Source organism: Macaca fascicularis, chromosome 13 (genome assembly GCF_037993035.2).
Source record: "Macaca fascicularis isolate 582-1 chromosome 13, T2T-MFA8v1.1".
Taxonomy (NCBI): Eukaryota; Metazoa; Chordata; class Mammalia; order Primates; family Cercopithecidae; genus Macaca; species Macaca fascicularis.
This window is the reverse complement of record NC_088387.1, coordinates 120,219,038-120,246,087: the sequence shown is the minus strand read 5'-3', so window position 1 is coordinate 120,246,087 and position 27,050 is coordinate 120,219,038. Positions and strand designations below refer to the sequence as shown.

Genomic DNA, 27,050 nt, shown 5'->3' with positions numbered 1-27,050 from the left:
GAGGTAGGCTAGGTGGTAATGCACCTTGTCAAGTACTAGACTATGCATTCAGTATTTTTACCTAGTAGTCATTTCTTATTGTCTTTGGAATAAAATGTTTAAAAGGAAGGACAGGCTGGGTGCAGTGGCTCACGCTTGTAATCCCAGCACTTTGGGAGGATGAGGTGCACGGATCACGAGGTCAAGAGATCAAGACCATCCTGGCTAACACAGTGAAACCCCGTCTCTACTAAAACTACAAAAAATTAGCCAGGCATGGTGGCAGGTGCCTGTAGACCCAGCTACTGGGGAGGCTGAGGCAGGAGAATGGCAGGAACCCAGGAGGCGGAGCTTGCAGTGAGCCAAGATCGAGTCACTGCCCTCCAGCCTGGATGACAGAGCGAGACTCCGTCTCAAAATAAATAAATAAATAAATGAATAAATAAAAAAGGAAGGACACCAGGGCATTGCTCACTCATAGACATTGTGTCGCGTGTGTGTGTGTGTGTGTATGTGTGTAGGTCCACCTCTTCATCTGTCTAGCTCATAAGTGAAGTTTTTAGACTTTATACTTAAAACAATTTTAGACTTGCAGAAAAGTTGTACAGAGGTTTTCTTTACACTCTGCCACCAACTTCCGCCAACGTGACCATCTTCATAACCATAAGACAAGAGCAAAACCCGGCGATTAACATTAGCATGGAGTTCTTTCCTAAACTAGAGGCTGTATTTGGATCTGACCAGTTTTTCCACTAATGTCCTTTTTCTGACACAACCATGCAGGGTCCCACAGTGCACTAAGGGTCCTGCGTTCTGTCCTCCATACTGACAGCTCCTCAGTCTCACTGGGCTCAAGGCTTCATGGTATGGACACTGAAGAACTGCTCAGATATAGACATGTCCTTTTTTTTTATTCAGATAGTCTCGGTCTTGTGGCCTGGGCTGGAATGCAGTGGCGTGATCTCAGCTCACTGCAACCTCCGCCTCCTGGGTTCAAGCGATTCTCCTGCCTCAGCCTCCCGAGTAGCTGGGACTACATGCGTGCACCACCACCACGCCCAGCTAATATTTTTGTATTTTCAGTGGAGATGGGGTTTCACCGTGTTGACCAGGCTGGTCTCAAACTCCTGACCTCAAGTTACTCACCCTCATAGGCCTCCCAAAGTCCTGGGATTATAGGCATGAGCCACTGCGCCCGGCCATAGATGCATTCTTAATCATAACATCCTACAGTCTCATCGGCCATCTTTGTGTTTTTCTCAAGTGATTATCCTGCCTCAGCCTCCCAGGCAGCTGGGATTATATCATGAGCCACCACGCCTGGCTAATTTTTGTATTTTCAGTAGACACAGGGTTTTGCCAAGTTGGTCAGGCTGGTCTTGAACCCTTGGCATCAAGTGATCCATTTTCAAAAAAATAGAGACCTTTTCACATCAGCATCATTTTACACACTATAAAGCTAACAAAACAGTGAATTTTAAAGGCAGAGAGTTTCCTGTTGAATTTTTGGCATTCTAAACTATGTAAAATGTATTCCAACTAAAGACCCAACCAAGCAGGAAGAAACAAAAGGTGGTGAATTCATGTATTAGTGTGAGGTTCACAGTCAGCTTAGGAAGGACAGTCATTTTTTTTAGATGTAGTTTCACTCTGTTGCCAGGTTGGAGTGCAATGGCACGGTCTCGGTTCAATGCAACCTCCACCTCCCGGGTTCAAGTGATTCTCCTGCCTCAGACTCCCAAGTAGTTGGGATTACAGGCTCCTGCCACCATGCCTAGCTAATTTTTCTATTTTTAGTAGAGACAGGGTTTCACCATGTTGGCCAGGCTGGTCTCCAATTCCTGACCTCAGGTGATCCACCCGCCTCGGCCTCTTGAAGTGCTGGGATTAGAGGCGTGAGCCACCACGCCTGGAGGAAGACAGTAATGTTTGAGTAAGATCCTATTTCTTGATTACTAGTATCAGTAAGATCTGCAAACATTGCCTGTACCTCTAGCGTGAATGTGAAATTTTAGCAGATGTATGAAAGCATGATATCAGCAAGTACAAATGTGTGCTGTTTAGGAAGGAAACTCTTTGGCAACAGACGTGCAGACGGTATATTCTGCTTGTTCTCCCTGGGGATGGAAACCTGAGGGGTTTTGATCTGTTCCTTTCCTAACTCATTTTCCACAAGTATTCTTGTGTGTCTGAATAAATATATTTTCTCTCGAGTCCTCACTCTCTTCCTAAAGGTGACGCACACAGGCACACCAAGATCAGCTATACTTGCCTTACAGATAACAGGTTTAAAACTATTGTCTTGCTTTTTAATGATTATTTTCATGATTATGTTTTGGTTTTTTATGATTCACTGAAAAAAATATTTAGAAGACACAAAGGCTATTTTTTAAAAAATTGCCTGTAGATCTTCAAGAGACAAAAACTTTTAAGGTTTTCGTGTATTTTTTATGATTGACTTCATGCATTTTATATTTACTTAAATCGTTAGAATCTTACGCTTTTACATATTTTATGTTTCCATTTTACATGATATTTAATTTTCCTTTTTGTTTCTCAGGCTTTAAAACAGTTCTTAATAGCAGAGTGATATTGAAATCAATGAATATTGTACTATTTAACTATTTTCCAACTTTTTGATTTTGTTGCTGTTATAAATTCTGACTTAATAGGCATCCATGTAGATAATCTCTCTTTACTCATTATTTCATAAATTTATATTGGTTTTGGTGCAGTTACAAAGTTTTGATTACTGGATTTTTTAAGAAAAGAAAGTCAGAATTTAGACTGTTTGATAGCCATATCTATACTTTTATAACAGTATTGGATATATATCCAATTATATATATATATAAATTGGATATTGGTTAAAAATCCAATTTATTTACCAAATCACCAATACATTTATTGTGATTTCATTAATTTAGCCGATTTACTTCTTGTCAAATCAATAAAATCATGTAATAATTGATTGTCTATTGTTCTTGAGACATTTTCCCAGATAATATGACGGTGCATAAATGAATAAATCTTTAGGCCTTGCTTTAAAAGATGCTGGGGCAGGCCGGGCATGGTGGCTTATGCCTGTAATCCCAACACTTTGAGAGGCGGAGCCAGGAGGATCACTTAAGCCCAGGGGTTTGAGACTCACCAGAGCAATATAGGGAGACCCTATCTCTCCAAAAAACAAAAAAGTAAAAATAAAATTAAAAAAAAATTAGCCAGGCATGGTGGTGTGTGCCTATTATCCCAGCTACTCAGGAGGTTGAATGGGGAGGATCACTAGAGCCCAGGACATCAAGGCTGCAGTGAGTCATAATTGTGCCACTGTATTCTTGCCTGGGCAACAGAGTGAGACCCTATCTCTAAAATTTTTTTTTTAATTAAAAAAACACAAAAGACCATGGGTGATGTGATCATATTTCAAGGGTTCAAATGCTATGAGAATTCTGGAGAAGAGAGAACACTCCAGGCTATGGAATTCAGTTACGTTTGAATGGAGAAAGGGATGTTTGAAGTCAGTTTTACAGAATGGGTTGATTTTTAAGGTTAAGATCCGCGGGGCGGGGCTTGGGGGGTGGTAAGAAAGCATTTCAGGAAAAGAAACTCAGCGTCCAAAGGTGAGGAGGCAAAACATCAGAGTGGAGGCTGTTTGGACAAGGTGGTATTCACAATTACATGCACGCCTCGTCGGTCTCCAGCTGCTGTGAGCTTCTCCCTGAAATCCTCACTCCGTGCTGGCCCCCGGGAGCAGAGCAGCCCGTAGGTGGGCAGTGCAGTCACCTGGTGACTCAAGAACGGCCAGGTACTAGAGTTCTTCCAGATTCTTGGAGGTCTGGCCAAAGTAGGCTGAAGAAAATTATTGAAAGCCCTCAGCAAGAAATGTCTCCCTACCAACTTTCAAATTCTCCTTTGACTAATAACGATCCCTTCTTCGATTACACAGCCCCGCGGGTTGGTCTGTTTTATTGGGTGGGTGGGGGCGGTTTTCACGCTGCCAATGATTAGCTGTGGGCTGGTGGGGAGACGGAGGGTGGCCTATGGCTTGTTCAGCGTTTGGTCTTGCCATAGGGAAGATGGGTGCATTTCCCTGAAGGGGCGGTTCCCTGAGATGGGTGCTCTGGGGGCACTTCGGGCCGGGACCCCCAAACGCAGAAAACTCTGCACCACAATTTATTGGGGTGTTAACTCTTGATGGTCGTAGATGGTTTTGTTTTCTTATTTTTGCTTAAATATTTATAATTTTCTATAAAGATTTTAACTTTTCTATTTAAGGAGGAAGGGAGTTTAATGACTATGTTAGAAGCTTCTTGGGATGTTATGAAATAATACTCAAGAACAAAAAGTATATTCATATTGTTTGCTCAGTGATTTGTTCCAAGATATTTATCCTAAAGAAATAATTTACTTTTTTATTTTTTTGAGACAGGGTCTTGCTCTGTCATCTAGGCTAGAGTACAGTGGTGAAATCACAGCTCACTGCAGCCTTAACCTCCTGGGCTCAAAGCAATCCTCCCACCTCTCAGCCTTCTGAGTAGCCAAAGGAGTAACGGAGGCAAAGTGCTGTATATATGAAAGAAATTTTTATTATTGCCCTCTCTTTAATAGTAAAAGCGGGAAACAGCCTGAATGCCTCAAAGTTAGAACCTAGTTTTGGCACTGGGGGGTACGTCTGAACAGTAGAATATACGTACCTGTGAAGACGATAATTAGGATGATTACATGGAGACAAGGACGCGTGTTTCTGCAGTGATGTTGTGTGAAAAGGCAGGATATGTGGCAATTGTCATAGTTTTCACGTGGATGAGAATGTGAAGCAACACGTAAGAATGAAGGATGTATAGAAGGGCTGTGTGCATGGGGAGCTTGTCCTCCCAAAACTTAAATAAAACAGTGGTTTCAGGCGGACGATCTGTAACACTGTAACACTGATTGACCCACGGTAACATTCGGGTCTTTTAACATCTCTGCACTCTGGGTTTTCTCACTTGCCAAACGGAGGTGACAATACCTACCCCCACCTACATCTCAGGGTGTTGGGCGTAACAGGAGGGAGCTCTGCCGGCTTTGCATGCGAGAGCTTCCACACGCATGCGCGGGGTGCTCATACCCCTAGCATTGTCAGAAACATCAGCACCCGCCTGCAGGTTGGTGCGAGGCCCTCTCCTCCAAATTATGAGAAAATTACCTTGGGCATCTCATTAATTTTCAAAGCTTCCCTTTCATCTAGCACTCAGACTCATGAAATACCAGGTCCAGAAACAAAATCAGAAACGATTTCCTCCAACTCTCTCATGTAAGTCATCACAATGAGTCCACAGACACCAGGGGGAGAATGACACCCTTGCCCTCATACAGCCTGGCCTGGAGTGAGGCGTCCCAGCCCCGGCTTTCAGCACGGCCCCACCCTCCCGTCCCAGTCCCTGCTGCTGTAAGGACATGCCCTGAGCAGGTGTCCCCAGCGCTCCGAGGTGTGGAGCGGACTGTGGATAGAGCTCACGGATGGACGGCGCACTCCTGCTGGGTACCTGAGCACGCGGTCCGAGGCCTGGCTGGACTTGGACACGTCACAGCTCTGGTGCTTTTCCTGTGCCTTGGCCAGTTTCTCTGCTGCAGCGATCGGGCATCCGGAGAGGCTGCAATCACAGAAAGCGGGTTGAATGGTCCCGCCTCAGACGCCTTCACAGGACACCAATCCTTCCTTAATACCAGGACCCTGATGCAGGTGGAGCTGTGGGGGAGGGGTGGTTTCCCAAGCCTGGCATGGGCAATCCTGATGGGTGGACTGGGAGAGGGGGAGGCAGTCATGTTTCTAGGTGCATGCTTTCTGCTTGTCTCCAGCAGAGAATGCTGGCGGCAGTGCTGTGTGAGGTGTGCTCAGTCCTTCCCAGTGAGAGCGTCCCAGCTCCATGCATTCGGGAGGACAGAGCTGGTGAAAACGGTAGACAGATTTCGTTCTGGAGAGCTCGCCATTTCTGGAGATGAAGAATTAATAGCTTGGGTAGGAGGAGTTTTTAAGACCATGAATGGCAATGAACTGACTGTTACCAGAAGATGGAGCTCCAAGCTGATTTCCTAAATGCTACTGACTGTGGCCTCTGGGGGGCCTGTCTGACTTTAGCCCTTTGGTGTTCTCCACAAGCAGGGAAATGAAAGTGGAGAGGAAAGCAGAATGATTTCTAGGACTGCAATAAAATGTTTTGTGGAGCCAAATAGTTCAGGCTTCGTCTAGATGGAGGAGACAGCAGCTGGGCTCTTTTGTGTGCAGGCTCACTTTATGTGAAATCACTGTGCCTGCTCTGTGGGTGTCTCCATGCATATCTGCTCATATGCACAGACGCTCCCCCCATATATATGTCACACCCCAAAGACACGCCCGTGCTGAGGTTTGACGGAGGCCCTGACACTGTGGATGCTGCATCGAACAGCACACAGTCCACACCTCTCCAACCTGTCGATCATTTCCTGCTTCTGCAGATTAAACACCTGAATGTCTCTGGAGGGCACAGTGGTCATTTGTTTCGTTATAAATTTAACACAAAGAACCAGGTTTGCCAGTCAGACAAACAAAAATTAGAGTGAAGCTTATAGTAGTTTCCTTCTTTTAGATATAATTTTATGTGAACTCATAAAACCATAGACTGTCAGACAAACTTCAAAAGAATCACTTTTCGGCCTCTGGAAATAAAAAGTTATCAGATAAGAATGGAATATTATGGGCAGCTGAGTAGTTCTTATCAAGTCTGAACAGAACAGGAAAAGAGAACTGAAATCGTTCACAAACAAAAGAGTGATTTCGAGTACATTTGTTAGCGGGAGTCCAGAGTCTATTTCTCCAGCACCCCAGCCTCCCACAGACCCCCACCCAGCCTGCTAAACATCTGTAGGTTTTCTGAAGATGTCGGTACTTGTGATCTGGGGTTTCCGCAGAAGTCCAAGGGCAGTCAAGCCAAGCTACATGCTGTATAGGCTTGCTGCACTCCAGGCCATGTCCTGTCCAACGAGCACTAGGACAGCCTTGTCTTCACCCTGGAGGACAGCAAAGGCTTGGCCTCCTTCCTTCCAGCCATTGTAAATGGTCATGGTTTCCACGCCTGATACTATACCCTGCTACCATAAGGTGGGGGGGGGGCAACTAAAACCATCCAGTTTGCACCACAAGGGCGTGGAGTGCTTGCCACTCCCGCGCGTTATGTGGAGGTGCCTGTACTTGGGGAGCACCATGGGGAGCACCATGGGGAGCACAGTCTGCCTCCCCGGGAAGGAGGAGGCATGGAGGGCAGCCGGCGCTCCGTCCCACACCAGTGCTGCACGTGGGTGCCTGCACTTGGGGAGCACTATGGGGAGCACCAAGTGGAGCAGGTGCCTGTATATGGGGAGCATCATGGGGAGCATCATGGGGAGCACCGTGTGGAGCACAGTCCGCCTCCCCGGGAAGAAGGAGGCATGGAGGGCAGCCGGCGCTCCCTCCCACACCAGTGCCGCACGCGTGGCTTACCTTCGGTGGGAGTTCCTGTTGCTGTTGACATGCCCGCGCCCCGTGCAGCCCGGAGTGGGGCACTTGAGGACACTTTCATGCATGGCAAGGACTTGACAGGGAGAGGCAAAGAGAAAACACAGTCAGGACACATGAAAATGCAGTCATTTAACAAAGGCCAGGTCGCTCATGACAGACAGTCCTACAAACGTTTGTGATGGGCATGGTCAGGAAAACACACGTGGGAGGAGAAAGAAGGTTGACTGGACCCTACGCTAAGGGCCTCACACGGCAGGGGCACTGGACCCGGGAGCCTGGGAGTTCAGAGAACACAGAACCGACTCTTTCCTGATGGGTTAGGGGAGCCAGGGCCTCGCAGACGTTACCCATGCATAAGCACAGAGTGTTGATTAGCCATAGAACAACACAGAGGCTGCGGATTTTAAAAACACCCCTGTGCTTTGGAAACACACAGCATTATGAATGTGTGGTGGGTAGATGAATACAGAACCACAAACCTCAATTTTAAATAAAATGAATTAAATAATCACGCTTCCTTTAGGAACCTAGTGCTTTATTATTCTTTAAATAGAATGAGCTAGAATGGTACGCGTTCTGCGTTTTTACGCTGTGAAATTAACAAGCGGGAGAGGCCGCAAGGACTCCTCTTGTGGTGCAAGGGTGCTACTGGCCGGCTGGCTGCGGGGAGCTGCTTGAATTTTCCCAGCAGTGGTGTTAGACCTGACTTATTTGTGTCTTCCTTCTTTTCTGGTCCTTCGTGAACACTTCACTACTCTGGGTTCTGGGGGAAGGTTAGCAGGGACGAAGGGACCCCCACACGGACCCCGTCTGCATGATGCTCTGCTCCTCTGAGCCTGCTGTCTCCAAACTCCAGGGCAATGGGGTGGCGGCTTTCCCTGACAGCAAGGTTTACCTGAGGCCAGGTGAACATGGAAGGTCTATTCAAAACGGATCTGCCTACCCTAGTTACGTAATTGTATTTTCTACACTTTTCCTCCTTCTCTAGAACAACGTCTCTCTTTCCCCTGCAGCCTGCTGGGCACTGAATCCCACGTCCACACGGTGTTGCTGTTTTCTGAGTCCACACCCCGTCTTCTTCCTGCCGGGCAGTCCCTTCCAAAGATTCTGCTTTGGTGTTAGCTTTATCACTCCCACAGCTCCTGGCTTGCCCTGGATGTGGTAGGTGCCTAGTAAGTGCTGTCAGAAAAATGAATGATCAAAGTGAGTCCACCTTTGGCTCATCTTGTGCTGGGACCTGGCTGGAGGGGGTCACAGGGGGCTCCTTTCTGAGAGAATCCCAGCACAGTTCCCTGCCCGCTTCCTCACCTGTCCCAGAGGAAGAAGTGCTGCCCCTCCCTTTCAGGGAGGCCTCTCCAGGAAGCATGTGTGCAGTCTTTTCCTGCAGGACATCCATCTGCCTACTTCACTCATTCCTTCTTCTTTACCATTTGTCCACCACCATGCGACAACAGCACACACATGCTTTCCTTCACACAGCTTTTCTCTGACATGCACCTGCACTCTCCTTTCCTTTTATGGTAAACTTTTCACACACAGTTTTCCCTGGGGATGGCGCACATGGGTCACTCTGACCTGAGGTCCCGATGGCAAATGGACCTTACCCCTGTCTCCTGCTGCATGGGGATGCACACTCCCAGCCTCGTCCCTGAATCATCCTGAGGTGGACTGTGCTTGCCATCCTTGGTCCACACTCTGCTGCTACTTCATCCATCTCAATCACATTTCTCAAACTTCTGCAGCATGTGCAGCTCCTATCCCTCTCTCCTCTTCTCACATCCGTCTCTTGGGGTCAACAAGAGGCTTTTACTCAAGAAACCCTGCTGGGCGCAGTGGCTCACACCTGTAATCCCAGCACTGAGGGAGGCTGAGGCGGGTGGATCACGAGGTCAGGAGTTCGAGACCAGCCTGACCAATGTGGTGGAACCCCGTCTCTACTAAAAATGCAAAAATTAGCCAGCCATGTTGGCATGCGCCTGTAATCCCTGCTACTCAGGAGGCTGAGGCAGGAGAATCACTTAAACCCTGGAGGCAGAGGGTGCAGTAAGCTGAGATTGCGCCATTGTACTCTAGCCTGGGCGACACAGTGAGACTCCGTCTAAAACACACACACGCAAAAACAAAAAACAAAAACAAAAACAAAAAACCCTATGACCCCCCTAGTTCTTCCTCTTGGACCTTGGTGGCACCCCGGGGATTGCCTTCCTACACGGGGCTTTATCAGAAACACCTTCCTCTCCTGGTTTTCTGTTTCTGATTTTCCTCCACCTGCCCTGTTTCTGTGCTTCATCTTACCATACATTCATGGCCAAACTTCCCATTTATGGGCCCTCCTTCATTCCCGCCTTATGCCTCCTCCCTAAGCAATTCCATTCTCAGTTTCCACGAATGCTGCTCCAAGGACGGTATCCAGGTAGCCACCTCTGCACCTGACCTCCCCAGGCCTCCAGAGCCACCTCCCCAAACCCTATGGAATATCATGCAGCTCCTCCAACTCAAGTGGGAAGAATACAAGTCCCAGTTTCTCCACCAAATGTGGCCCTGCTGCTCAGCTCTCTGTACAGATTATCGGCCCTGGCGTCCTTAAGTTCACCAATCCTTGGCTTCCTCTCGGTCTCCCCTCTTCTCTTAGTCCTCACGTGTGCTGTCCTCCACAGCCTGCCCGCCTATCTCCAGATGTTTTGTGAATCTGCCCCAGCATTTTTATTCCTACTACCACTGTCTTTTCCATGCCCTGATCTCTTGTGTGGACTTTTACAACAGCCTTTAGAAAATGCTGTGGGTTCCTCACCTCTCACACAGGACAGCTGGAGCATCACCTCAGGGCAGCCTTGGGGACTCTGGGAGTGCTTCTCCCTCCTGCCTAGACCATGCTGTGGAGTCCCCACTGTGCAGAGCCCCGGCATCATGCAGAGCCCCAGCCTCGTGCCCATGCCCTTCTCTCAGCCGGGCGGGGAGCTCTCTGCGGGCCAGTACGGTATCTCGGGCAATGGCGTGTCCTCGGTGGTCCTGACACAGTGTGCTGCTGGTTTCTTTATGGAATTTAGTTGGACAGAAATGATGATTAGGGGAAACTAGCCCAGAAAAAAAATAAAATTAAATTAAAAGCCTTCTATGGATGGAATTCTCTAATCATTTTAGTAAATGCTTGCAGTGTTATAAAGAATTGCACAGGAGCAAAGGCTGAGAAGCCTCCTCTGTATTGTCTGGCGTGCACCTGTGCGGCCCGTGGCAGAGCTGAGGCTCCCTGCCTCCGAGAGCGATCCGGCCCTGGGAGGCACCTGCAGCCGGCGTGATGGGCACCTTGCCAGTCCACACTCCACACTCCCGCTTCATTTAGGCCTGTACTGTGAAAACAGGGAGTCAGAAGAATTTTCCATCCATAAAAACGAGCTGATAATCTACCTTGAAGGTGAATATGTAGGTCTCAAAAACACATAAAGAAACTCTTTCTTCTTAAAACACTAGAGCTTGGTCTCCTGCCTCACTTTACAGATGAGGAAGATGAGGTATAGAGAGCTGCAAAGTGCTGGGTGTCACATCACGTGTTCAAATGGAAACCGGAACACCAAACCCAGGTTTCAGAGGAGACAGAGAGGTTTGGAGGTCAGACAGATACGGATTTACATCTTAGCCTGGAGCTTACTTGAGCAAGTTAGTACCTGCTCAGATTGGTTTAACAACATGTCGCACATCCTCAATTTGCCAGGTGTTGGCTAACCTCTGGAAAGAGAGGGTGCCAGAGTCTCCGACTCTCATCTTCCTCATCCGAATGAAAGGGTGGGTGTTGCCCTACAGTGTTGATTGGGGACTAGGTGAACTTGTGTTTGCTGTGTGCGAGCTGCGCCCTGGCACCAAGTGTGTGCTGGGTACATGGAAGCTGTTGTCAAACCATGCTATCTTCCTGCTCATGTAACACACGGGATTGGAGCCACTTGCTCTGATTTGTTTATTTTTACGGCTCTTCAGGCTTGTTCACAAGATGGTTACAAAAAACACAGGTTTGCTATTTTGAGGAGCCATTGGAAAACCTGGAGCCATAATCACATCTAAAGATCTTTCACTGGAAAACGTTCAGCAAAAACTTCCTAAGTCCCAAATGCTCCCGAGAACGTTTCTTTGTGCTGACAGGTTTTGCTCTCAAGTATCTCAAAGTTACCCGTTTTAATGGGGCAGTCCTCAAGAGGGCCTTGAAGTAATTAACTGGTCATCTTGTCGTCTCTCAAGCCATGTTATGACATGTTCCCCACTGGAAACTTGTCTTAGACAGTAAGGGAAACTCTTCCCATGCCACAGACTCAAAACCAGAACCTTAAACTCATATGCTAATTCCTGAGAATGTGCCTTTCCCTGAACCGTCAATTCCAGCTGCAGTATTTAATTTATTGGCATACTTTACGTGCTGAAAGGATAAACAAAAAAAGATGTATGTCATTTCAATTCTAAAAAAATTTAGCTATATTCATGGATTTATCCCACATGATCAGAACCTAATTAAAAAGAATGCTTAAGATCAAAACCCATCTGATTTCAACCTCCTTCCTTATTGAAGAACCTATAGTGTTGAAATGTCGAGACAACTATGACATGAGACAGACTTTACAGGTGAAATGCAATAAAACTTCAGATCTAAATATGCATTTGGATGATGTACAGAAATCCAGATATTTGGGCAAGAAATGTCTGTCTCAAGGCCTCGCTCCTCTGGGATTCCTGGCAGTTTCATACTGGAAGGGACGTCTTAGAGACCATCAGATTCAATTCTGTAATTATGAGAAAAGATGCCTGGAAGCCACCTGCCAGGGTCCCAGAGCAGGTCAGAGCTGAACTCGGGACTAGAACCCAGGCCTGTGCAGGAGCTCTGTTAGGGGAGGTGGGCTTCATGGTGCACCACTCTCCTGGGGCTGTGCCATTGGCACACCCACGAATCCTGGATCAGTTGCCCATCAAGTTAACTAGGGGCCTAGTTAAGTCAGGTCGCACCGAGCCGTACGATGGAGATGACGCCAGGTAAGAGGGATGACAGAGACAGAGTCACGGGTGTTTGCACCCCCAAGGGTAGCAGTGAGATGTGGACTTACTTTCTGGAGGGACCCTATCTTTGTGCGGGCATCCGGACAGGCTGCGGTGATGTGGGTACAGCCCAGTTACGTGGCCGGTTCCATCACACCCGGGGGTTGGACACTTGCTCTCTTTCTTTTCTGTTCTTGAGGGATCTAAAAGCGACAACAGGTGCCAAGAGAATAAATGTTTACCAATCAAAGACAAATGTGATTATTTCACAATCTGAAGGAACCTTGCTAAAGAAAGAAATAAAGCAGGTGTCATGGGGACAGGCTGTGACATCAGACTTTTGCTTAGATAGTTCTTTGGTTTTGGGTGACTTTTTTCAACCTCACACAGTATAACCATGAATCATAAAGTATTTTAATTTTTATTCTAAAGAAAAGAAAAGCCTACCCCTCACCTTAACCCTGATTCATTATTTTCCCGTGTGTTACATGATAAGCTGTGTTGCTCAAAGGAATCAACGTAAATCGTGATGAGACAGTGACCTTCTTAGAGAACGAAATTCTGTGCCATCAGCATTCAGCAATTTTCCGTGAAATTCAACCAGAGAGTGTCATTCCGTTCAAAACCTCTGTAGCTGAATTTCTTTCTTATTGAGTGCTCTGATCGCATACACTAGAAGCTGCAGGATTTTACTGGCATTGAAATTTGCTCTCTGGAGGTCAGGTGACACTGTTTCGTAGCACACCAATTCGGCGCTTTTCTGACAATAAACTGAACTCTCAGAAGGCACTGCAAGCAAATGACCAAAACGGTGGAAAGCCCACCTGACAGAGGTGACGGGTAACCAACATGTTTCAGAAGCCACGGGAGCAGCCTTTTGTTTTGATTTCTTCATCTGTACTTGGAACCAGAGGAAGGCTCGTAGAATGCCGTGCATGCATACACAAAATTAAGAAGTAATGGGTTTCTACAGCCCTGTCGGCTTCTCTGCAAGTACCAGTCAAGGGCAAATTAGGGCAGAGCTTTGGTTAAAAGATAAATTCAATACTAGAGGCCAAAAATGTAATGATATTGCTCACAAAATTATTTCTATATCCGGAATTGACTACAGTTCATAAATATGCAATATAATAACTTCAGAAAATATTTCTAAAGTAAAGCTCAGACCAAACAGTAAATCTAAGTGTGTGAAACACTGTATTTTTAGCCAGTTTTTGAAAACCAGTTGCTCAGATCACCAACAGATAGTGATCATTATTAGTCCAGAAATGCAATAGTTAAATTTTCTTTAGGGATTAGTTCTTTTTGATATTCCATGAATCAGGCCAATCATGATTGCTAGAAAGTACATGTTTTACTTTTGGTTAAGAATTCATTTTATATCAATAAAAAGCTGGATTTAGAATTTTTTGAACTTTTATGGACTTTTCATTCATTCGGGTGAACTTGAAATAGACAAAGGACTAGCAGGAGTAGACAAATGCCATCATGTTCATATAAAAACACTCCCCTTTTCTTTTTTAGCTAACATTGTATTCTGCACAATGTGCCTCTCCTGTGCTGGAAACTCTTAAGTCAGTTCTGGTGTTGAGGGAAATACCGTTTGTACAATCATCAGCTACTTTCCTACCATTATTTCAAGAAGAACTTTGAGAACAAATCTAAAATTACGTGGTTGTGGCTTCAGTTTCTAATTACATTACTGGAACTTCTCTTACACCTGCAAACAAAAGGCTGGCACCTTACTGCCTTTTCAGTAATTTCATCATAACATTGGTATAAATTACTGTAAATACAAATCACTACAAATATAAAGTAGTAAGTGCACAGTAACAGTTTCAAAAGAAATACTGACAATCATAAACTAGAGATAAGAGATTTTGAACTAGATGTAAATGGCTAGTGGCCGGTGCAAAAAAGTGTAAGGTGTGTTATCTATTATTCATCCTTAAGTGATCCTATTTTATCACGACACTTACGACTACCTAACAAAATATATGACTTCCCAGATTTCAAAAGTGCTGTGAAATTAAGTAGGGATTTGCATGAAAACATTGTGGCTCCAAAGCATTTCAGGTTTTGGAAGACGACAAGGGTATAGTCTCCTCTCGATGCATGAGGTCCTGGTTGAGGTGGGGTCATGCTATTGGCCTTCACCTTACCTCCCCTTGGTTTCTTTTCTCTTGCAATCTCAAAAGCAAACACACAAGCAAACACAAAATAACCAAGCAAGCAAAGGAACCAACACTTTAACCCAACACCTTGCAACAACTTATAGGAAAAAAAAAAAGGGTGCTGTTTAGCCTGCTCCCTTCACTCTGCTGGAGCAGGCGACTGGGTAGAAGACAGAGGAGGTCCATGATCCAGGCCTTTTGCATTAGCTCAAGATTTTGGAAATGTTGCTCGTTGATACTTTAAATCAGTTTGAGAAGATTGTGTAGAAATGAGAATACAAGTGTTCTCTTCGTATTTAATAAAATAACAGAGTGTCTGAAAATAGAGCCTGTTGACACGCTAGTGGTTGCAGGAATTCTCTGTTGGCTGGGTTGGTGAGATAGTACCACAATTTTTATTTTTATTTTATTTATTTATTTTGAGATGGAGTCTCACTCTGTACCCCAGGCTGGAGTTCAGTGGCATAATTTTGGCTCACTGCAAGCTCCGCCTCCCAGGTTCACGCCATTCTCCTGCCGCAGCCTCCCGAGTAGCTGGGACTACAGGCGCCCGCCACCACGCCCGGCTGATTTTTTGTATTTTTAGTAGAGACGGGGTTTCACCATATTAGCCAGGATGGTCTCCATCTCCTGACCTCGTGATCCACCCACACTATTTTTTAAGGGAGCCTCTTTGCTCCACTTTGTTGGCCTTGCTTGGCTGTATGTATTTTGTTCTGAATATAACTACAGACATCTTTGAAGGACATTTGGAATAGTGTGGAAGACACTGACAGATACGGAAATGAGCTTTGGTCAAAGAGGAAGGCCTGGAGCAGCTGGGAGAGATGGGAGTCAAGGCCTTCTGCTTGCAGGAAAGTCCAAATCTGCAACCTTTCCTCACTTCAGGGAAAAAGCATGTCTCAGTTTTTACTGTTCATTCCCACCTGACCCCCATTTACACAGAGGAAGCAAGCAGTTTGAATTCCATTTTCTTGCAAACAAAACAAAACAAAACAACAACAAAACAAAGCGAGTCAAAATTTGCATAAAGCCGCTGAATTTAAAGAGACCAAGAAACCAAAGAAGCCACCGCAACATAGAATTTGCAAATCTCAATCAGCCTTCTCCTTTACACAGCATACCCTACATGACTTCATGCCAACACGCCATCCTCAGCTCTAGGATCCGGGATTCTAAAATGTAAGCCTAAAATATATTTGTCCAACTGAGCAATCACATGAAAAGAAGACACTGTTTCTTCCCCCAAAATTAAAATGTTTCCTTCCTGTATGATTCTCAAAAATTCAACTAAAAATTTCTAATAATTTTAGCCCATCTTGTTAACAATGATAGCACTGTAATTTTAAACATAGATGCTGTGTTCCATAGTCTTTAAAATGCCCAAATCAGGCCTGAAGCCCTACTGAACTAGAGAATCTACTGATTCTCTTTCCTCTAAAAAACAACCCCTTCGCTACATAACAACACTGCAACGGGCAAAGCTTCACCTTGCGACTGAAATGCTGTCTGTGCCCAGGCACCTGCTGAGAGCTCCTGAGCCTCTGGCTAAGGTACCTCTACAGTTTGCATTTGGCTGTAGTGATGTCCAGCTTGCCGCTTAAGGTAGGTGCACACATTGAGAGGAGAATACACGTCCGTGCCACAGTGGGAAAAAGTGCAGTTTTTCTGATTGTTTGAAGTTTATACAGCAACTGATTTTCAAGTAAATTCCTGAGCCTCACTACTGGGTTCACAGTGAGGAAACTCAGGATTTGTCATGAATAGAATGTAGTAAAAAACAGAAAAGGATCTTTGGGGTACTAACATAGAAGGATTTAATGAACTGCCAAATTTATGTTTTAAATTGCTTCTTACTGAGTTCTAAAAGAATATTGTGATGGAGATACCCACAAAGTCGAGGTTATGCATGAAGCTGAATTAGAACCTGCCTCATATTGAAAGTGGACACCGTCTTCTTTATAAACATGAAGACGATCATTCAGGTTGGAGATACATATATATACGATCTACTTACATACATATAGTATACATATATATATGTAAAGATAGCCAAATACATTGACATATGCAAACATGTGCCCACATATTTCATAAAAGAAAACTCAGCTCAAACTATCATATTGGATAGTTTTTGAGTGTTTTATAATAAACTAATATTTGAGAAAAGCGCCGTTTAACTGTTTCCACAACGGAATGGAATCAGTGAGGGGGGAATGAATATCCTAAAGAAATTGCTATTGATCTTAGCTGAGGCCACACCATGCCTTGCATAGCAAATGGTTTCCATTACCTTACTATCTTAAGATAATTAATGTGTAGTCACTGCCCTTATCTTACGTTATTGGTCATTCGGTTACTGTTCAATTTCTATCAGGGGTGTTTTCTATGAGGGCAGTTTCATCAATAACTGTCACCTGATGATAATTTTATAAATCATGATGCCACCTACCCAATCCAATTTATAAAATATGTGCTTTATCTCGGATTGACTAATTGTTACATAAACCCTTGCCACTCAACATAGATTGTGGTTCATTTATAACAGCACAGGCTTACCCTAATATTTTCTATCACGTGATGTGTCTGTGCTTTAACCCTGTCTTCCCAGGAATGCATTTCCCACTGAAATATCCTACCGTTCATCTGCTCTAATAATATGACGTTGAGCTGCTTTATGTATTTCTCAGACAAATATTTTATTTGCTTGTCAGAAACGTAATCACAAAATATCCTTCTGGAATCAACTCTAAGAATGTGCAGTAGAGACATAATTCAGTGTGAGTCATACTTTAACTGGAGACTACCACCAACATCCTTTACCCTAGCTCATGTTTTCATGAGGCAACTTACGTTAGGTAGAAATATTACCTTTACCATAGTATGGCTTTTTGACATGGCTGTCACTGGATTTAGGCTTTCTGTCCTCCCCGGGAAGTTGTCTCGGAGACTGGTCCTCGTATGACCTCATATTGTCCCTCCTCCCGGCTTCCATGGCCATCTTCTCCCTCATGGCCTTTGCTCTTTCCGTTTCTAAAGCAATGGCTTTCTCCAGCAGGGTCAGGTTCCCCTTGGTCATGTCGAACACCTCTTCAGACCTGTCCGAATTCACGGAGGTGGTATCGTCGTCCCGCTCATGACACCCGTCCTCCTTCGCACAGCTGGCAAACACTCTCGACCGAGGGCTCAACTGCTCCTCCAGCCGCATGAGGTTCAGCATGTCCGAGTAGTTTCTGTCCGGCGTCCTTCCTGGGAAGTCCTCTTCTGGCCGGACGTGCTGACGGATGTTCATGTTCTGCTGCGGGTTCCTCTCCTGCGGGTTGGTCTCGCTGAGCTTCCTGGCCAGGTCGAAGCACTGATTCCTCAGACACTCCAGACTGCTCAGACACACCTCCTCATCGCTCTCCTCCACCATCTTTTCCATGAGTCCATTGTTCATGGGCTTCCCCAACATGACGTAATTCATATTTCTGCTATCTTGCTGCGACATGCTGTCTGCGTAACTTCTGTCATTCATGTTATCTGAGAGCACAACACCGTGTCCTTGGGCTAATAATTTAAGGGAGTCCACTGTTTCTCTAACAACGTCACTGTCTAAGTCTAAACTCAACTCACTTTTCCGACCCAGGTTTTCGTTTTTGTCACTATCGTCTTCCAGACTATTGGAGGTATTGCTGTTCATTTCGGATTCAGTCCTGGCCCGGTAGGCTGCGTCCTCGGCGATTTTGCCGAGGTTTAACAACGACTTGGCCACCAGTTCATCGTAATTGTCATATTCGTCATTATTGTTATCATCCTTTTCTGTGTCTTGCATTATTCGAGTATTGTGACAATTCATTTGATGGTCTTCTGCAAAGAAAATAAAAAAGACAAAAAAGAAAAGAAAAGGAAAAAGTGGCTAGAACTGGAAGCTTAGTTGCAACAGCATGGATAGCACGTTACCTGCAAGTCAAACCGTCTATCATCTCATAGAACCGTAAGTCCCATTTGCGGCTGGGTTGAAAAAGTTGACATAAAGGAAATGGATGTTGCTAAAAAGCAGAAGGCCATTTAAAATACTTGTTGTGAATTATTAATTTCTTTAATGGATCTTAAGATAAACCAGTCAGTGTGGCAAATACGATTTTAAAATATTAATTCTGTATTTTTCATACATTTTAAGAATCACTTATTTTCTCCATTGGCTTGCTTTATCTACAGCCTCGCCAGATGTGTATTAACTGTGCTCCTCACATTACTAGGCTTTCTAAGAGTTCATGAACTTTACTTGTTGCCAATTCTGAAGCAGATGTTTGCAGCAATTGCTTTTAAATGGTCTATTTTCACAGTGGTGTGTAGGCAACACAGAGGACAGCCTCAGGTTCCTGAGAAGTCAGGCAGGGGTGCCGGCTGCATTGGGAGCTCAGAATCATAAGCACACGTTGGGGCTGAATTAAGAGTTCTTTTGAATCCAATACCTTCCAGACAATTTATCATGATACACAGTGAAGCAATAGAAATTCCATAGTAAAAGTTTAGAAAGTAAACCTGATTCCTCTGACTGTGTCTCCACAGGTTTGAAAGTGAGAGAGAGAGAAAGCCAGCCAAAGGCCTGTAAAAGGCGGGGTTGAGGTGAGTTGGTACAACCACTGCACAGTGTTTGACCGCACAGGCAGAGCTGGCACATTCCTCCATCTCACAGCCTCAGGAAAAGCTTGGTGAGCGGGTATAATGTGTGAGTAAGTGTCATGCTTCATCTCAAAAAAGTATTTGGAAAAACTCTTTAAAAAAGACCATGTTAAAAATTACATAAAACCCTTATGTTTTATCTCAAACGTATTCTGTTTCACACTCAAAGAGTATCTGGGATTTGCACCTCTAATCACCATGCTAGGTCACTGCTCCTATGTACATTGCAAAATATGAGTAATAATCAAAGGGTTCCTAAACGCATCTGTACCCTTAGATTAGATGTCGTTAACCGCATGCCATTTTCCCATCTGTTCTTCGGTTTTGTGATAAAAAATCCAGAGTAAGAAGAATGCCTAAAGTTTATTAATGATTTAAAGAAATGAAGTATATTGACCTCTACAAAATACCAGTTCACTAAAAGCTGAGATGGGGGGCTCTGGTGCTTTCTCTACGGGTTTTATGCAGAAAAGGCTTTTGTTAGTGAAAAAAGACTTGGAGTTCAATATGTGAATAACAGAAAACAGCATCTTTGTTATCCCTGCTGAAGGAACAAATATTTAAGATCTGACACACCTTTCTAAACTTCAGCAAACCACATTCACCTTTTATTAGACATGGAGAATCACTACACTAATTGTGTGAAGCAAATATTGCCCTTCTTCTGGATAATTCCTATAAATCATCTTCTTTATTATAAAGATAAAAGTATTCCCCAAGAACAGCAAAAAGAGAGAAAATCGAACTAGTGAAAGTAATCAGAAACACTGTGGGAGTATTAATCTCCAACGTACCCCTTGCTATAGCCTAGTGTTTAAGCTTTTAGGACTTGAAGTCAATCCTGTTTTAATGAATATTTGGAAATATAAAAGTCATATTCTCCTCTCAATTTATGCACTTTGTTATATTCATGGGCTGTGATTAGAGACGTTTCCCCAGAATAACAAGCTGAGTTACCCTGCACAATAGCTAGGTTTTAACAGCCAGAATCACTGTGTCTATGAAGGCCCAGCCATGAGATGAAAGATAAGCTATGATTTGAAAACAAAAAAGCACAGGCCACATGTTGGAGCATTTTGAAAGTTGAGTCAAAGAAGATACCACAGTCAAGCAAGACACTATTTTCATGATGATCTCCTACGTTTCCTTTATGGAACTCATTGTGTGGTCCTGAAGAATTTGGAAAAGAAGCAAGACCTTGAAAGTGGTGAACAAGAAAAGAAACAGCCTGTCTAATCCTCTTTGCTGCTTCTAAAGCCACAGAAAGCCTACAGGTGGAACGGGTCCCGGTTCGCATCTTATGAACTTCCTCACCTTCCTACAAATGTGTTATGTACAAGACTGGTCATTCTCCACATTCCAAATCTCAGGATTAGCGTCAATTTGTTTCCTTCTGCATTCTCCCTTCAGCAGCACATAGTTAAGAAGCACATCTCACCTTTTTGATAATCAGACACTTATCTGTTTCTCCACTCAATTCATAAGTTACCTTCCCCCAACAAAATTAAAACAAAAATGGACAAGCCTCTTCACGCAGGGTCTTAGCCGTGCTGATGTGTGAAGCTGAGAGCAGCCAAGGAGAAAGTCCCTGAACTGTCTGGAGGCCGGCAGAACGCAGACCACCTCCGATGCATCTCCAGCTTTATACTCTAATCACAAAGCACACTGAGGGCACGGTTCGTCCTCATACCAGACTGATATGGAGTTAGAAGTTCTACAGCCTGGTGCTCATCATGACTTGTGTGATGCTGAGGACCCAAGTCTCCAGGCCTTAATCTGCTCAGTGGGGATCGCAAAACTTCCTGGCCCTTCGTCGGATCTCCTACAAGAACCATGCCACAGGATATGCCTCCTAAAGACTGCAGTTTGCTCTCCTACCATTGGCCCCAGAGCCGACTCCTGGGGAGAGCAGCCCGTTGGTAGAAGAAATCTGGAAAAGGCAGTGGAAAGCGTATTGGCATCTGAGCACAGAGCCTGTCGTGTGCTTCCCCCCTTCTTCATCCTCCTGCTCAGTGTCATCTGAGCCTCTCCCAACAGCAGCAAATGTGGGGATGGCGGGTGAAGATGGCATGGGCAGCCTCAAAGCCTGGCAGGTGAATGGAACTTCTCAAGCTACCGGTCTTTAACTCTTTTAAAACATATGTGAAATGAAGTCAACTCCTAATTATGTGGGCTCGTGGAGGGGAACAGCCAGTCAATCATCAACAGGTAGGCTCTGAATCCCTGCTGGGCATCAGCCTCATCTGGAATTCAAAGTCGTTCACAATGAGCTTTTGGGATTCCCTCCCTGGGTGTGCACACTCCCTTTCAGGTATGCTTTTCTGAGGCTAATAATGAAATTAGTCACATGATGGGATGGGCTATGGGAACTAGATCAGAATTTTCTGCGCCAGTCTGGGGTTGAAAACGTGATGCAAATAATCCACAAAATGAACATTCCAACCTCAAAAATCAGGAGGCCACTTTACTAGGTTTTTTTTTTTTTTTGAGATGGAGTCTCGCTCTGTCATGCAGGCTAGAGTGCAGTGGTGTGATCTGAACTCACTGCCACCTTTGCCTCCCGGGTTCAAGCAATTCTCATGCTTCAGCCTGCTGAGTAGCTGAGATTACAGGTGCACACCACCATGTAGAGAGAAGGTTTCGCCATGTTGGCCAGGCTGGTCTTGAACTTCTGACCTCAAGTGATCCTCCCGCCTCGGCCTTCCAAAGTGCTGTGATTATAGGCATAAGCCACTGCTACCGGCCTCCATTTTACTAGTTTCTATGTAGTGACTATCGCTCTATCAAATAGGGAGAATGTATGTTGTGATAAAAGAGCACTTTATCAGGAAATTATTTTAAAGGACAAGTTTATGTTCTAAGTAAAAGCACGTATTTAGATGGAGATTTAAAGAGAAGAGCAAGGCATTCTCAGCTCCCTTTTTTGTGGTTTTCTATTTTAAATCTGTCATTCAGCAAAGCCGCACAGCAACGGACTCTGAGCAGGAGCCTCCCGTCAGCGAGGGCCAGCCCGGGGCTGCCCACACAGAGTTACCGCACTGGTTTGGAAATCAGAGAAGAGCTGGCCCAACTATTCCAGGTGAAAAAACTGAGCCCAGAAAACAGAACCCATTCAGTGGCTGATCTCATGGGCCCTTCTACCTTCCTATCAGCCAATTATTCTACAAACCTAACTTGTGTTGTGTTACACATGAGACCTCAACTCCCCTGTGAGTGAGCTTTATGAAACGTTTTAGGGCTGAATTTTCTCTCTTTTGAGTCAGGTTGTTATAAACAATTTATGCTCCATAGTTACAATTAGAAAATGAAAACATCTTCGTAAACAAAAGAAATGTGGTTGCTGTGGGCCATTTATCCTCCACCGTCCTCACTAAGGTCTGGTAGAGTTAGAACTCTGGATTATAACTTTATATACAAGCCTTGGCTTCTTAGTGGTCTGTCCCTAAGATACACAACTTTTGATTTCTTCAGCATCTAGTCCTGATTGAACTACTGTTCTTTCTGGTCACTGACACAGGCCCCAGGCAAGCAAACGTACAACGGAATAGAAAACACAGAAGAAGCTGCAGGTGGGGACTGTACTCCAAAGCGAAAATCACCCTAGACTTCCCTGGGTCGGAGGAGACCTGGTCTGCAGTGAGTTTCAAATAATGAAGGACCATTACTTTCCATGGCATTACAGAGGTGGTGTTTTGTTACATAAATAAATCAATATCAAAATATTATCTTGACTTGTAAATACTGAAATATGACAATGTATTCATTCTAATGAAAAGATGATGGTGTTTTAATAGAAATTGCAATGATAAGGGAAAAAAGCCACATAAACCATCTATATATTTCTGTTTGTTTGAGACAGGGTCTGGGTCTGTTGCCCAGGCTGGAGTGCAGTGGCACAATCACAGCTCACTGCAGCCTCATTCCCCATGGCTCAAGTGGCCCTCCTGCCTCAGCTTTTGAGTAGCTGGAACTACAGTCATGCCTCACCATGCCTGGCTAAATTTTGTATTTTTTGTAGAGACAGAGTTTCACTGTGTTGCCCAGGCTGGTCTCAAAGCGATCTGCCTGCCTGGGCCTCCCAAAGTGCTAGAATTACAGGTGTGAGCCACTGCACCTGGTCATAAATGTTTCATATACCACATCCTTCTGTGCAGAGGACATGAAGTTAGTGAGTACAGAATAGTCTGACTCACCTGAGTCTGGTTCCCCTGACGACCCCATGAGAGAGGCACTGGGGCACCCACTTCTCCCTCTGAAGGTGACAATACAGAACCACAGAGGCTGACAGTTTACGCCATCGCTCACTGTGAAACGGCAGAGCTGGAGCCACTGAGTTCTGGGTGCGGCACAGCCCTGAACGTTCTACAACGCTGCCTCCACTTCCAGAGCAAGCACCCTGCACAGTTCTCGCCCCATGGCCTCCCAGGAGGCACGTTCTACACCAGCCAGACATGCAGCGCTTCAACAGCAGCGAGGAACGCGGCTCCCTTCTGTCTCGCCATTCAGAATGTTTTTGTTCCTATTTTTGCATTTATCTCCTGACTTTTTTTCTCCTTGCAATACTCCACATTGATTTATGGACTGAAGACTTGGCTGTGTCACCAGCCACTCAGAGCTGTGCTGGAACTGCCAGCTTAGTGAACCTGCCAGTCACCAGGATCCTGATTAGTGGAGTTTGGGTCCATTCTGATGTGGAAAAGAGATTAGAAAATTAGGACAATCCGGGACTCCGGACTGATATTCAAGAAGGCGCTGGGTTTGCCACTCCAGGTGCCTGGGAAGCCCGAGGGATCTGCTTGGGTAGGAGGGCGGGAGACAGTTGAGAGCCAGGATAAGGATGTGGAGGGAGGGAACTGGGGGCGCAGGACAGGCCCAGACCCCCTGACTCTTGTGTGGGCAGGGGCCCGTGCTTACTGGAGCCCACTTACTGCCCTGGCCAGGACCAGGCGGAGCAGCATGAGTTCATTTTCTTCTCGCTTCAGATGCCCCAGGCACACGCTGAGACACTGCAGCTCAGACACTGTGGTCTCTTCCCTTCCATGAGATGGGAGAAGTCACCTTCCAAGCCCGGGCGGCCTTCAGGCAGGTACCTCTCCTAGGTGCGGTGCCAACCTCAGAGTCCCTCAGCTGCCCGCCACGCAGGACGTGGCCTGGCTCCGGGAACAGCTATTCTCACTGCCAGCACGAGATCCCTGCACCCTCCTCTGTCTCCCTCACCCTCTACTGCCAGTGACAGAGCCCTGCAGTTCCACTCAGGTGAAAGGGGGACCTGGAGGGTGACGTGGCACTGACAGTGGGATGCACGTGTCTTCCCCGCCAGGCCACACCATCCCTGGCTCTGCTCTAGATGTCACCATCATGCTTTCCTACTACATCTAACTCAGGAGTGCTGCTGTGTGTCTTATTTCCAGTAGCGTGGGACATTTTCAGAATGGTCTGTCTGTATGCACAGTTCAAACAGTGATTTCTGAGTTAACAGAGGTTAAAATTCTCCCAGCAGAGGCTTGCTCTCACTACTCTTATTCATCTTGAGTACAGATTAACACAGACATTTTTTTCCAGTGCCGGCCGTTGCTGTTTTCCTTGAATTTTAGTACTAGACAGAATTATAGAGATCGTGCATTCAAAATTTAATATGTGAAGAAACTTAGGTCCAGGGAGTCGAAATCACCTGCTTGCCATTCACACGCCCTCCACAGAATTGCCACCTTGGTTTTCCTGCATGTCAAGCCTTTCCTCTACCTTTCAAATCCGGTACATATTCAGAGGGTCACAAAGCAGTGTCATCTCAAAGATAATTTTCTGAGACATAGGAAGATCCGTGTTTAGCAGGCATTCATCTGCTTCAGGTTGGAAAGGCAGATCTCAGCCTCAGGTCCTGCACGCTCCCTCAGCTGGAGAGACAAGGAGGCCCGCCCGAAGGCGGCTCCACTCAAGAAGAACCCTTCCTCAGACCCCTAATTTGAGTAAGCGCTCAGGAGGGACACAGAGCAGCGGCTGGGGATGGAACGGAGGGACTGAGTTTTGCACTAAGTGCTACATGACATGTTCCAGATCTCTTCCTAAATACCTGTCACCTGATTGGAGAGCCTACTTCTGGGCGCCCCGATTCTTTCACTGAACTGCTGGAGTGGCATGTCCTCTCGGAGCAGAGCAGCACACCTGCCTCTCAAGGCACCCCGTGGTCCCTGTGGGGCCCTCTCTTCTCTGATAACTCATTTGCCTCTTTTGCTCAATAGATGCAGACACAATCTGATTCTACCTTGATCTCCTTTTTTCTTTCTCTTCTAAACCACAGGGTGTTTTCCTACCATAACCATCTCCCTGCAATCACAAAGCTTCAAGTGCCGGTGACGTACCCACATCAGATCCTCCGTGATGGCAACACGCCTCACCCACGTCCTGCGGGCAGAAGCGTCGGGGCTGCTGGGCACAGGGAGGGCAGGGAGGGCTCGGCGCCGGGCCGCTGGGAGCTGTGAGTATAGGTGAGGAGGTATCTGAATTTTGCTTTCAGATACTGATAAAATACTCAAAGTTGCTCTTAAGAGTTGTTTAAAATGAATGCTGTCTGGAATATGATTTCCCTATTGCTTATAAAAATATTTAGGATTGATCGGCATGTTTTTAAACTTTTAGGCTCGAGGGTCCATGTGCAGGTTTGTTTTATAGGTAAACTCGTGTTGCAGGGGTTTGCTGTACACATTAGTTTTTACCCAGGTCACAAGTACAATTCCCCAGGATTTTTTTTTTAAACAAGGAAAAGTAGAAATACTACATCTTAGTCACCATCTTCCTGCACTGCATACACTCACTAGAGTGGCCGGAGGACCTGTGGTTTATGTGCTGCATTTTGCCACTGTTTTTTCTCACTTTTGGAGATTGTGCAGGTCCATGGTCCTGTCTGCACATACCCTGCATGTAGGAAATGGCATGTCATGGCCTCGGGTCCTGCTGAGACAGCGTCTCACCACTCACCCCTTAGAGAGAAGGGCGGGGCCGGCCTGGGGGGAATCTTGCCTCCCAGCTTGGGCCTTCCCTCTGCTCCTCATCTGCCGTGGCAGACGAAGAAGCAGACACACCTGGAGAGGTTGGTACCAGTGCCCAGTGCCGGGCGGGATGCCTCGCACGTATTCGAATACCTCACAGAGCCGCGCGGGCACTTCCTCCACCCTCAGCGACGCCCACGTCTGCTGGGCCTTGCAGGGTCTGTGTGGTCGCTTCTTTGTTCTCTTCGGCTAATTACTGGGGAGCTGGTTTTGGTGCATTATATGCAAATTACCCAAAATACACTCCCAGCCATTTTGCATGTGTTGTTCTCTCTATGGTTATTTCTGGGCCTCCGTCTCGTTACCATAAATGTCTGCGCGTCAAGCAGCTCGACCTACTTATCCACCAATGGAAAGGATTCTCTGGACTGAGGTTTGTTTCCCTGTGCCTTTGCATCGGCTGCTGTCTTTTGCTTTCTGTCTCCGTACATCAATCTACTCTCTGCAGCAGGCGCAATGCCTTCCTCAACTCCAGGAAAGGAGCATGTATCACCTCACTCCTGTCCATGCCCTCATTGCAGGGCTCAGGGACCCTAGGAAGGCGCCTGTCTGCCCTTCACGCATATGTGAGGATGCCCCACTAAGTCACGTATTTCTAAAGTCATCTTGGTTCCTGTCACTGCCCGAAAGTCTTCTTGACGACTGAAAGGAAGC

General features: G+C 45.7%; 1 protein-coding gene across 50 annotated transcripts in view; it reads right to left on the bottom strand.

Annotated features, from left to right (window-relative positions):
• MYT1L (myelin transcription factor 1 like) overlaps positions 1-27,050 on the bottom strand; it is a 532,999-nt gene that overhangs the window by 114,763 nt on the left and 391,186 nt on the right. For 26 of the 50 annotated variants that reach the window (XM_045369879.2, XM_065527489.1, XM_045369877.2 and 23 more), the window contains 4 exons: positions 17,554-18,531; positions 12,577-12,711; positions 7,478-7,568; positions 5,508-5,615 (listed from right to left, as the gene is read on the bottom strand). In XM_045369879.2, the coding sequence (XP_045225814.1) occupies positions 5,508-5,615; positions 7,478-7,568; positions 12,577-12,711; positions 17,554-18,531 (1,312 nt within the window). The remainder of the gene's footprint in view (positions 1-5,507; positions 5,616-7,477; positions 7,569-12,576; positions 12,712-17,553; positions 18,532-27,050) is intronic. The other 24 variants (XM_074012448.1, XM_074012457.1, XM_074012466.1 and 21 more) reach the window with 1 other exon arrangement.